The sequence below is a fragment of the Harmonia axyridis genome, chromosome 1, assembly GCF_914767665.1.
Source record: "Harmonia axyridis chromosome 1, icHarAxyr1.1, whole genome shotgun sequence".
Classification (NCBI taxonomy): Eukaryota; Metazoa; Arthropoda; class Insecta; order Coleoptera; family Coccinellidae; genus Harmonia; species Harmonia axyridis.
In genome coordinates, this window is record NC_059501.1 from 10,864,734 (window position 1) to 10,877,600 (window position 12,867).

The window sequence follows — 12,867 nt, forward strand, 5'->3', positions numbered from 1 at the left end:
AAGTCATCGAAAATTGGACGTCCAGATTGGACTACATCCGAGCCAGCCGTGGCGGTCATATGCCAGAAATCATATTTAAAATGTAATGCCACAAGATTATCTTGCGGATAAATAAAATTCATGTCAATCGAATAATCCATCGTTGTTTTATTGCAATTTAAAGTTCTATAGCTCTAAAAAAACACCTTTTAGTATCGCACATCTTTTGTATATCCTCGACCTATGTATACTCTGTAATCAGAATAACATTCGTGCATAATTTTGACCAGATAACTAATTCTACATTCAAGCGTGTTAACTCAAACCTCGCAAAACACAATTGTAGAATTCCTCAACCAGACCAAATGTATTTCCTTAGGCCAAGGCTGATAACTCCGAAACCCCTCCATATTCCCCTTGATTCGATCAATTCATCAGGGATAACTCCCACTACGATAACCAAAACTCATACGTTCAAATCACTGATGCAATCAGCACACGCCTAGATATTTCATATATTCCAGTTGGTGTTTATTTCCGGATTAGCGACTGCTAATAATCGGTTCAGAGTATATTTGGACGTTTTGTTATCTGGATATTGGTTGTGTTCGGAACCCCACTAGATTGATGAGAGGCGCTGTGTATCGGCGGAATTGGAACCCGCCGCCGAAACAAGGAGAAATGGCATATTTCGATCCAGACGTGTGAAACGTGCCAAGCCTGACGTGATGATTAGTCGATTGTAATTAACGGGATAGAGGCCTGAAGAGATTATCCTTGAGTAAATAAATAGTTTATAGGGTTGAATTGGGTGCGTGGTAATTTTTACGCGTTATCTTTCCGCAGGAATTTATGTGAGATTTTGTCTGATTTTCTGGCATCGCCTCAGTATGATGTGATATCTATTGAAACGAACGCTCCAAAACTCCTATCTTTCAGTCATTATTAAATTTTTTTTGATAATCATAATATTTTTCTTGAGTCATTTTAAAAGTCCAAACAGGTGGCCGGCTTGGTCACCTGACCTAACGTCTTTTATTATATTATATCTTTCAATCGTCCCTAAAGGTTCATAAATGTTAGGTCAGGTGAACATAACTTCAGAAAAATATCTAGTATGCTATATTTTAGGAATGGTAATTTTCAGCCATTTCGAAATATGTAGCATAAACGGGTTCTTCTATTGAAAAAAATCAGAGCGATTGGTTTGGCAATTTATCATGATTAGAATCAACGCTTACAAATAGTGCAATTTTATTTCGAAAATGATGGTTCTATGCGGAATACGTTTCGCGCACTACCTCCATTTTATTATGTTTAGCGATGAAGCGCACTTCTGATTGAATGGCTACGTCAACAAACAAAACTGCCGCATTTGGAGTGAAGCTAATCCTCAAGTGTATGTCGAAACACCGTTACATTCAGAAAAACTGACTGTTTGGTGCGCTTTATGGGCTGGTGGAATCATTGGTCCGTACTACTTCAAAAACGATGATGGCCAGAACGTAACAGTCAATGGTGATCGGTAGAGAGCCATGATTACTAACTTTTTCATTCCTGAATTAAACAACCATGGTGTCCAGGAGCTGTGGTTCCAACAAGACGGCGTAACATGTCACACAGCTCGTGCCACAATCGATTTATTGAAAGACACGTTTGGTGACCGCCTAATTTCACGTTTCGGACCTGTAAATTGGCCTCCAAGATCTTGTGATTCAACACCGCTAGACTACTTTCTGAGGGGCTATGTAAAGTCATTGGTCTATGCGGATAAGCCACAAACCCTTGACCATTTGGAAGACAACATTCGCCGTGTTATTGCCGATATACGGCCACAAATATTGGAAAAAGTCATCGAAAATTGGACCTCCAGATTGGACTACATCCGAGCCAGCCGTGGCGGTCATATGCCAGAAATCATATTTGAAATGTAATGCCACAAGATCATCTTACGGATAAATGAAATTCATGTCAATCGAATAATACATCGTTGTTTTATTGCAATTTAAAGTTCTATAGCTTTAAAAAAAACACCCTTTACCACTCTTGAAGATGGCTTTGTTGACTTATAATATGATATCGAAGAAAAAATTTTTTTACTGGTTAGGCCTTATTATTAGTTTTTTGTTAAACATGGCGAAGTCCTACAGATACAGGACTGTTTCAATGGAACTACTTCCTCTTCACAAGATTGCGGACAAAATAGGTTGTAGAGTATAGAACGCCTAATGCAATGCGAACTGTTCATCGCCGAATTAGAAGTTTTGAACTAAGTTGATACCACCCTCCTCGTCCTAGCTCAGAAGCACAAAGTGAGAAAACGGAAAGCTGGGACCTCGAATAGAAACGATTGTCTATTGTGATAAAGTTGAATCCAAATTCTGTAAGAGCATGCTTGATGGATGAGGAGATGACGTGGTTAAAGACGAGATCCTCATTTATGTATGGAAAGGAATGTGCACCGCACTGTTGAAATAGGATGTATTGCAGATTCATCAGAGCCAATTTGGCAGCCGTTTTTGACATCCAGGAGGTGGTAGAATGGTAAACCTTATATCAACCCACTTTTTTAACATATTGTACGACCATATTAAGGCTAACAATGCATATCGTTATGAAAAGGGATATTATTTCAGTGAAGTTTTTTCCATTCGTATTCAAATATAGGTACACAACTATCTTGAGTCCTTAAACCTGTAACCAACCGAAAATCAACTAACATGGAATATTTCACTGACAAATTTCTCACAAAGATTATTCAGACTATTGATATTTGTCAACTAGAAGCAGACGGTATGACTTTTCTATCTTGTATAACTATTTTCTCAGTCACAATTTCAACAAATATTAGTATTACATCTATATTTATCTATATGTTCGTTCATCTCTGTGGAATAGTACATAAAATCTTTTGTGATAATTTTATTAATATATGTCCATTATGATCCTTGAGTAAATAATCAGCATTCATAGAAAGTATAAGATTTTTTTCAATAGGAGAAATTTTCACGGGAATTACAATACTTAGGAATTCGATGAGAATAAATGGGACTCATAAAATTATGACATTGAAGCTCAAATTGAAGTTTATTCGATCCTAAATATAAATTGAAGGATTTTTAGGTAAATAAATTCATGAAGCAAACACGGTTCATTTTTCAGAAATCCAATTGCAAATTTAAGGAGAATTCTCGCAAAAATTATTTTTTCGGCAACCGGGAAGTGAGCACTTCCCGGACGCTTTTTCTCTGAGAAAGTAGCATTTCCCGGCCTAGTCCGGAAAAGAATCACGTCGTTTGTGTCATTATGATTATGAAAATCTTGGTAGCAACCAAGAAAACGGCTGACAGTTCATATGAAATTAGTTGTCATCAATTTGCATGTTTTTTTATCGCAATCGCAATAAAATATGGAAAGCAGCAGCGATAGTGTTATTCTACATTGTTGCCGAAAAAATATTGTACGCAACACGCCCGAAAATGGTTTTTTTCGACTCACGGACTTCCAGGACGAGCGTAAGCGAGTCCTGAAATTTTGTATATTCGTCCAAAAAACCCCTATTTTCCGGTATTGTTACGTAAATTAATATTTTCGGCAACCGTCCGGGAAGTGCTCACTTCCCGGACGCTTTTTCTCTGAGAAAGTAGCATTTCCCGGCCTAGTCCGGAAAGTACGTACTTCCCGGACAAGGCCGGAAAAGAATCATAAAATCCATAGCAACCGAGATAACGGCTGACAGTTCATATGAAATTAGTTGTCAAAAATTTGCATGTTTTTTGATCGCAATCGCAATAAAATATGGAAAGCGGCAGCGATAGTGTTATTTTACACGGTTGCCGAAAAAATATTGTACGCAACACGCCCGAAAATGGTTTTTTTGGACTCACAGACTTCCAATTTTTCTATTCCAATTTTGTCTATTAGTCCAAAAAAACCCTATTTTCCGGGCTTGATACGTAAATTACTATTTTCAAACTTTTCAAAAAAATGTTTAACTAAATGCCATCTGAAAGCGTTATAATAGACTACGTCAATTTTTGTACTTTCATTTATTTTTATACATTTTCTCCTTAAATTTGCGCTTGGATTATAGATTGTTGATTTCAGAGATGCAATAATTTACTCAAAAATACACAGTGGTGAAAATGTCCAATAGAAAGGGGATCATCGCAGCTCTATATCTACGCCACTGAATAATTTTGGCAAGAGACACTCACCTAATTCGAAACATTACATCATCCTTCAACTTCAATATTATTATTATTATATTATCAAAAATTAAACTGTTTTTTTTTCAAACTTTAACACCCTGTATCTCGAAAACGAAGCTTGTTAGGATATATCTTTATACGAACTTATTTTCATGAAGAGAGTTGTTCTATCCAACGCCAAAGTTATTTAACTGAATTTTGGACGTCACATTTAGGCGAAAAACATTTCCTCTGAAACAAACGTGCAAAAAAAATTTGCCACATTGTCCATGTCAGATACGTTAACTGACCTAGGGTCATCAAATCCCTTTTTCCTTAACGAGTGGAGCTTTCTTCACTTTATTAGTTTCGGGGGTGAAAATTTTATGTGTCTGTCTATGGTTACTTGTAATGGATGTCATCCACTCCCCCCACAATAAACGATATTACTCGTTCCATAAATCTCTGAGAACCGATATACATATTATTCATTTTATGTTTCGAATAAAGGATTATATTCTTCTTTCATTTTATAGCGCTATAACACCCTTAAATCTGATACGACATATCGATTGGGATCCTCATTTATCCTAATTTATTATCTTATTCTTATATATCATCTGAATATTATGGCTCATATTTTACAGAGAAGTATTTTGTATATTTTTATATAGGTTATATATGACACTCATTTCAGAATTTAATGAATATGTATTTGTATAAACAAATATGCTGCACTATATGAGATAGTGGATTATTCAGCATGACCCATTTGTAACTGTAAAGGGGACAGCGTTGACGAGAAGTCAGAAGGTTTTGAGTGCTAGTTCATTAATGTCTCAATTACACTCTTGAAGAACACCAGGTATTTTTCGATATTTTGCTTGAGTTTTTACGATTCTGAAGAGCCTATTATTATTGGTGATAGCTTCACCAACCCGAAATTGAATATTTTTATCATTCCTAAACTTTGTCACTCCAAAATTATGTTAACTTGACCTTATTCGCCATACATTTTGTCCTAAGTCTTATAAAATAAAATGCACCTACATGAATGAAGTAACGATCGAAAGAAATTCCCCTCTTTGTAAATATTTACCTGTCTTAGTCTTGTCTTCCTTGAGAAATATTCTAAAATGTGCTATATGCTCCACCCTATTTTTATTGATATGTATTCACGATTTTGTTAATTTCCGATGTACTGAAATAGTGAATGTTTGTGTGAAGGTTTGTAGGAAAATTCTTGTTATCTCATTCTATTAGTCAACGTTTCGATCATTTTTTAAGACCTTCTTTAGGACAATTATAAAATAAAAACATCACAATCGTAAGTTTATAAATTAAAACGTACCGGAATGCGATGGACGAAGAGTTGTAGGTTCTTAAAATTGTCAATGTTAGAAAAATGGGAGCACTAATTATAAAGAAAAGGTAGCATGACGATTGCTTTACACTTTGCAGGTATCAATAATTCAAGAAAAAGAAGGTAGTTCTTTTTTTCTTGTTTTCCATTCAAAATTCATACCACTTAAACCTAAAGCGGAACAAAAAAGTTCAATTTTTAGGAACTCGTAGGAAACGAACAAACTAACTCTACCCGTATCAATGAAAAACCTGATCGAAACATATTTAGAGCTGAAAGGTACAAAAAGTTACAACGTTCATAACTCTTTCAATATTTGATCAGCGGAAAAACTTGTGGAAAATTGCTCGCCGACGTTCAGAAACTCCAAGGATAAATAAGGGGAAGATTCTCAGATCGAATTTAAGTGGAAAATGTAGTTGTGGGAAACCGTACGAAACTATATATTGAAAAAGTTTAGGAGGACTTTTTTTCGAGTGTTGCCAGAGAACATTCATTCGTGACGATTGAAACAATACTGCATATTTCACACTATAGTGAATTATAATCCACGAACTCTTAGAATTAACCAAATTATCTGAACAAGAGGCTTTATGAAATAAAAAGAAATTCTCCCTCGAGAATCGAACCTGCGATATCACAGTTGGATTAAAATAAGGCATTAAAGCTTCTGGCAGAAATTAGTTACAATCAAATACTGGTTATATTTCAAAGGAAACATTGAAATACCTTCGGAATCAGTCAAGAAGAAAACTATCTCAACCCTCTACAAATTTTCACAGTTTATGTTTTGGAATATGTAGAATCGGAAAACCCAATGAAAATCAGTCTTTCCATTCGCCTTCCAATGTTTTTCTCCGAAACTTTTGTATGTATTCTTATGAAATTTCAAACAAAAATGAAACATTATATTGCATTGAATCCTACAGCTGAAGAACTTGATTGATCAATTTTGAAGACTAAAAATTTAGGAATCGAATTTTGAAATATTCAAAACTCCATAAACTGATTCCATAAATATACGAAATGTGTTTTGCCAATATCGTACTAAATATAATTTTTCAACAATGGGAAGGAAATTCTCGGGGTAACGGACAAAATCCGACTAGAGGTTCCGTAAATATGGACTAAATTGTATTCTCCGGTTTACTTCAAAGCTGCATTTAGAGATAAAATGGCAGTTTCCAGCGATATGCAAAATTTCATCTTTATCCCCTTACCAGAACCATATAAAATTTGAGAATAAAATCGAAAAAAAATACTCAATATTGCCGCAGCCACAGAGCCGAAAGAACTGAGATTGATATAAAACTACTTTGATCATTTCATTATTGTTTTGGGATGATTTCCAAAAGATTTCTGAGTGAAATGATTCGGTGAAGAGGCTATATGTTTCAGTGAATCACAAAATATGAGAGCATGAAAAAAGCGAATTCCTAAATATTCTATTCTTGACCACCGATTATTTTAATTATCTGAAGGTCACAGATTATCATAGATTGATGAACACCTGGTTGATTTTCCGGGTGAAACTGAAATTTTGGATGATTTTTATAGTTTGATAAGAAGTTTATATATCTTGTTACATATTTTTGAGAGAGAAAGAAAAAGTGATTTTATTTCTGATAAAAATTTTTTTTGGAAAAAACACAAGTTTGTATAATAACTTGTTTTTTCTTATAGCTTCAAAACAGTTGCACTTATATGAGCTTGCAGTTTTCACCCAATTAATGCTGTCAAAAATTGAACCCTTATTTGAAGCTTTCATTTTTTTCTAGCTCAAAAGGATTCTGAAATCTCCCCACTAGACAGCGCATTTGGAACACTCGATATACAGGGTGTTTCCAAATTAGACTTGAACTTTGAAGGAGATGTTAGTATCACTCATTTGCTGTAGGTTCAGCAACATTTATTGATAACCAAAAATCAACAGTTTTCGAGGTATGTACTTTTTTCAATAAAAATTTCTCACCTTCTTCATTTTTCGTCAATTTTTTCTACATTGACCAAGTTTGATTCAAATTTTGGATTAAGTTCATCAGAAAAGGATATGATATGTATGAAAAGTGCAAAACTATGCTGTATTAGATGTTGAATAAGAATTAGTATGATTTGAAAGTTGGTGTATGAAGAAAATAATATTACATTTCTAATTTGAATTAAAATGCAACTTTCGAATTCTACAATTTATGAATAACAAAATTATTTTAAAAATTTGCCAAATTCCTTCTTCATTTCCTTTCTTCGGTTGTTACTTTCCGCCTGAAATTTACTCACAATCTTCTCGCTGCTTCATTGATTCTAACAGTGTTAGATCCGGACTTCTCACTGACCACGAAAATAATCCAAAATTATAACAAAATTTGGTCAACGCAGAAAAAATTGACGAAAAATGAAGTAAGGTGAGAAACCTTTTGAAAATCACATGAAGTCAAATATAAATTGGTTATCATCTAAAATGGCTGAAGCGACAGCAAATGAGTCATAATTACACGTCCTTCAAGGTTCACGTCTAATTTGGAAACACCCTGTATCTAAAAGGTCAATTTCAAGCTTCGTACAAAATTTTGTAGCGTTTGTATTATAGTTTCAGAAGAAATAGCAACAGAAAACGAATGATTACACCAATTTCTTCTGAAGAAAGACGATGACTAAAGAATATTTTTGTTTCTTGTCTATAGCTTCAATATTGAAGAAGTTATGAGTACTATTCATTTCACGTCATTTCCCAATATTCTCTCATATCTTGAAAACAGCTAAATTTATAAGGCTGCGGTTTACTCCACACAATTAATTCTCTCAAAAATCGAGCCTGAAAAAGTGCTATTCGTTTTTTTTCTACATTCATGCAAAAAGCAAAACTTTATTGAACTATATTTAGTGGAAAAAGAAATTCTTTATTGCACTAGTGCAATAAAGTTTTTATTGCACTCATCTGTCAAACAAACTCAGTGTTGCAAAATAAATATTTCAGCCTGAAGGAAATAACGATGTACAGTTACCAAGTACTAGTACGTTTACAGCAGTAACAAATCAAAAAGTGGATTTAAAAAGTACTTCACTACGAAATATTCATATTGAAAATTGCAACAATCGTTCATTCACTTTCAACATTGAGGGTAAAAATAAAGTTTGAGTTGAATTGTTCGTAACGTATTAGTTCCTGTTTCAATGCAAATCGATATTAATAATAAAGTATTCAAGTTGGGCTTTTCATTTTCCTAAAACTAGTGCCGCACCTCAATAAATCATTTTTTGCTTTTTGCATGAACGTAGAAAAAATGTTGTATGCAACTCGAGCAACTTTTTGCACTTGTTGCATAAATAACTATTCTAGCGCAAAAGGTTTCTGATATATCCTCACTAGACAACAAATTTGGGATACCTGATAAAAGCTCACATTCGTAAATACTGAACTCAGTCAAATTGAAGTAAAAAAAATACTAACGGCGCGGTCGAAGCCGCTGACAAAATTTGAAAAAAAAAAAATGAGTCCGAACGCAATACTCACCAATCCAGCGGCTCCCCCAACCTCCAACCGACCGGTCCGAGGCAGACCATCCACCGCCAAGACCAGCCAACAAGTTACCAAAACTACTGCTGCAACATTTCGCCGATGGTTCATCCTAACAGGTGGCAGGAACTTTTCCGGATATTCCTCACAAGTTCCGACGCACAGTGACGCTTAAACGTGCCGGCGACGGCGTTTAAATAGAGCGCCCCGACGCCCCGTAGCCAACCAACCACCCCTCCGCTACGAGGATGTTATAGGGATGCTCTTTCTTTACCAACAGTTTATCTCATAATCAGCGCCTAGCACAAATAGGTGTAGTGAGAATTACGCTGTTTACTTCATGTTCGTCGCCTCTGTTTATCTAGCACTAATTCACTAATAATTCACTAATAATTCTGCGGGGCCAACGTTAAAGGGGGCAATATGCTGTTTAGGGGCTGATTGAATATTCAGTCGCTGTCTTGCGTGAGCTTAATGAGGTTTTTCTTCTTCGTGTGAGTGTTCCTTAAGGGTCCTCCGTAGGGAATACGTCGATTATCTTCAAACTGATCACTTTAACCTTTGTGTACTGTCTGATAATGATCATGTTCAGTATGGCTGATACACAGCTCTGAGCCAAAATCCTGTGGATGAAAAGTTTTTTAGTTCGGTGGGATTATGTCTGTAGCGGATTTAGTAGCATTGATTTTACTCCCAAATGAAGAGAAAGTAACTTAAATATATGTTGATATACAGTGTGAATCAATTGTCATCAGGAAAACTTTATGATTGAATACAGAGTAGAGGCTTTCAATCCTATAAAAGTCACCACAAAATACTTATATGAATACCTACATATCATAAACAAAAAAAAAACAAAATAACAGAAATCAAAAATAAGCACAAAATAAACTAATACCGACATACTTCACCCAAAGTTAACCTAATATGTCCCACATATTTATAATATCACTGCTGTTCCAAATCCAAACAATATCCCAATGAACAGTACGAACTCCCCTTCCAGCAGGTCAGACTGCTTTTTTCTAGAGAACTGGAGATTCGTACAAACACGCTATGGTTAAACTTCCCTAAAGGGGGTAGGTAATCCAAGGAAGAAACTAAACTATCATCGTTAACGAGAATAAGGTACATCTAAGATGAAATCTGATTATGAAGAAATTTAGTCGATCGAGTGACAACATAGTGGAGATGATAGTTATTTATCATATCGATAAAGCTGCTCGAAGTCAAACTATTGACTGGAAGACTTGTAAAGGGCCACTTGACGCCACTCATTTGGATTTTTCTTTGCCGAGAGATATTATTAGGTTATTTTTGAAGAAAAAGTGATAACCTATGTACTCGCTATTGGGTTTCATAAAATTCATAGTATAGGAGAGAAAAATACTATATGATTTTATAAATGATAAACCTGTGATCTATTAGGAGAACTGAATACTGAATGTTCGACCATTTCTGTCCATCCCTAAAAGGTGACGAATTCTCCTTCATTTTTCAGATGATTTTCATTGATGGTTTTAAGTACAATTACTGCATGTTTGTAAGCACCTGCCATTCTCAAATTTCGTAATTACTTATGAAATAGCGGAACCTGAAGGTATCGATCTATCTTTAAAGTTAACAATAAAGTAATTTATTGCCTCTTCGATCGATTGACCACTAAATTACCATTCTATAATTTGAATTTGTTTTCGTTTCCCATTATATTTCTTGCTTTCGTAGAATTTAATTTGTTTTTAAATCAATTTTCGTGAAAAAGAACCTGAGAACACATTTTTAGAGAGAAGATTCTTTGTGTCTTTCTTTATCGCAAATAAATTCCTCGCATACAATGGAAAAGAATTGTCGTAACCCATGCTACACTTGTAGATTGACTAATATTTAAGTCGTAATGCTGGAGCAGGCCACAACTGTGACCATCCCCACTTCGCCATTGAAAAAGAACACTCGTTTATTCGATATAGTGTTACACAGATGTTTTATTGTTCCACTATTCAACTAGTTCATGAGTATTCTCTAAAATAACGTTGGATATCCTTTCTCTAAGAATATATCCACCAAACCTGTTTACGTTAATGCAACCAGATTTCTCGAAACGATGAAAAATATTCAAATTTGTTTGAACAAGCGGAACATGTTGACCAGGATGAGCAAAAACAAATCACTCAACCGCTGACAGCTCTCTTCACGGGAGTACTTCCTTCCTTCCCAGTCTTTTTGCCCTCGTGAAGGTGTAGTGATACTATCTAGTTTGTGTTTGAATTGACTACTTCCATGCAATTCTATCTTGTGCAGGATGTATTGCTTCGTGTATTGAGTGCCTGGTCATTTCCTTCAATCTATCTCCGTCCACCTCTGGGTCTTCTCCCCTTGAATTCCCCCTTGATCACAAGGTTTTCCATCACCCCCGTTTTTCTTACTATATATCCTTGTTTCTTTGGATATATAGTATAGTATATATGTATAGTAGTATAACTGAGAGATGCTTCATTAATTTGATCACGGAAATACACAAAATGACAATTCTTAATTTGCATAAAGCTTTCACGAAAGGATTAGCCTTAATCAAAATATACTAAGAATATGATGCAGGCAGAGATCTGCTGAGATAGCGGATGTACTCTTCTCTTGTTTGTTCTTGACTTTCAATGTTTATGGAAGGGGACAGCGGTAAAAGTCTCTCTCCGATTGACTTTCTGCATTCTTTATACATTTCTTTCTAAGATATTGATAATGAATCCTGAGATACTGACTTGCCAGCACTATATGCTGAAACCTTCTTATGGTATGATATTTAATTTCAAATCATAGGTGGACTACTTAATCTTTTCCTAATACCTTATTCTGATTATTGGTGTTGTAAAGTTTGATCTTGTGCAATTGTGCACCAGGTGTTTCTATAAATAGAAATTCTAGTATATTATTGTAGAGTTTACAGGATAAGAGGTAGGTTGAAATGCAACTAATTAAAGAAAGAGGAAATGAAAATAATAATTCTTTTCCTGATTCCATTACAAAGAATTTCTAGTGTGAATACAACTACCTACTAGGTTATTCCTCTACATATATTTGAAGGAAATTTCATTTAATCTACTTACTATTTTTAGTTTATCCTATTTTCAGCACTTTTTCTTCAACGCACTACACAAAAAGAATTTTAAACGTAGATGAGGAACGCTAGTAAATACGACAAAGAGATAAGATCGGACGTACGAGTAGAGTTAATAATATTTACCGTTGGCTTGTTCGATAGAAAGATCGCCATTGTCTGTTATTTCATAAGGAATTCTTTTGCATTAATGTGGATTTATGTGGACGTTATCTGTTGAAGAATTTATTGTGTTTGTTTCAGCCATATTGTCCCGCTTATTTTTCTCCACATGCCTCGTTCGTGGAAAATGACATGGATGTTCAAAGTTCCGACAAAAAAATTTGAATGATATGATCTTGAAAATGAGTATGATTTTGGGTTGTTCAAATAGAGAATTTTGGATTCGGAAAGGTAATAGGTTGGCGAGAAAATTTCTCAAGTTTTTCCAATATGGAAACGATTTCAGCAATTTTAATACTCGGTATAATATGTAGAGATAACTCTTTGAGGAAGAACTCAGGTTGAGCATCAAGTGTAAATGACAAAAAATTCCAAATTTCTCCTTCGGTATGTGAAAAGAAGGGCGCTCATTCATTCATGCGCGATTATATAGGTATATGTGGTATCCAAAGGAACAATTTTCACATGAATGAGCGCATAAAAGCTCCTGACTTCAGGTCAGTGCTCTCCTATTTTTTTCAGATATATGTCACATCACAAAAAAAAA

At 34.9% G+C, this 12,867-nt stretch overlaps 1 protein-coding gene across 1 annotated transcript in view; it reads right to left on the reverse strand.

Moving 5' to 3' along the window:
- Nucleotides 1-12,309, reverse strand: part of LOC123689018 (corticotropin-releasing factor-binding protein) — a 40,409-nt gene extending 28,100 nt beyond the window's left edge. Inside the window, exons 1-2 of the mRNA XM_045627801.1 lie at nt 12,148-12,309; nt 9,044-9,669 (exon numbers count right to left, since the gene is read on the reverse strand). Coding sequence (XP_045483757.1) covers nt 9,044-9,157 — 114 coding nt within the window. The 5' untranslated portion in view covers nt 9,158-9,669; nt 12,148-12,309. The remainder of the gene's footprint in view (nt 1-9,043; nt 9,670-12,147) is intronic.
- Nucleotides 12,310-12,867: the final 558 nt, after the last annotated feature.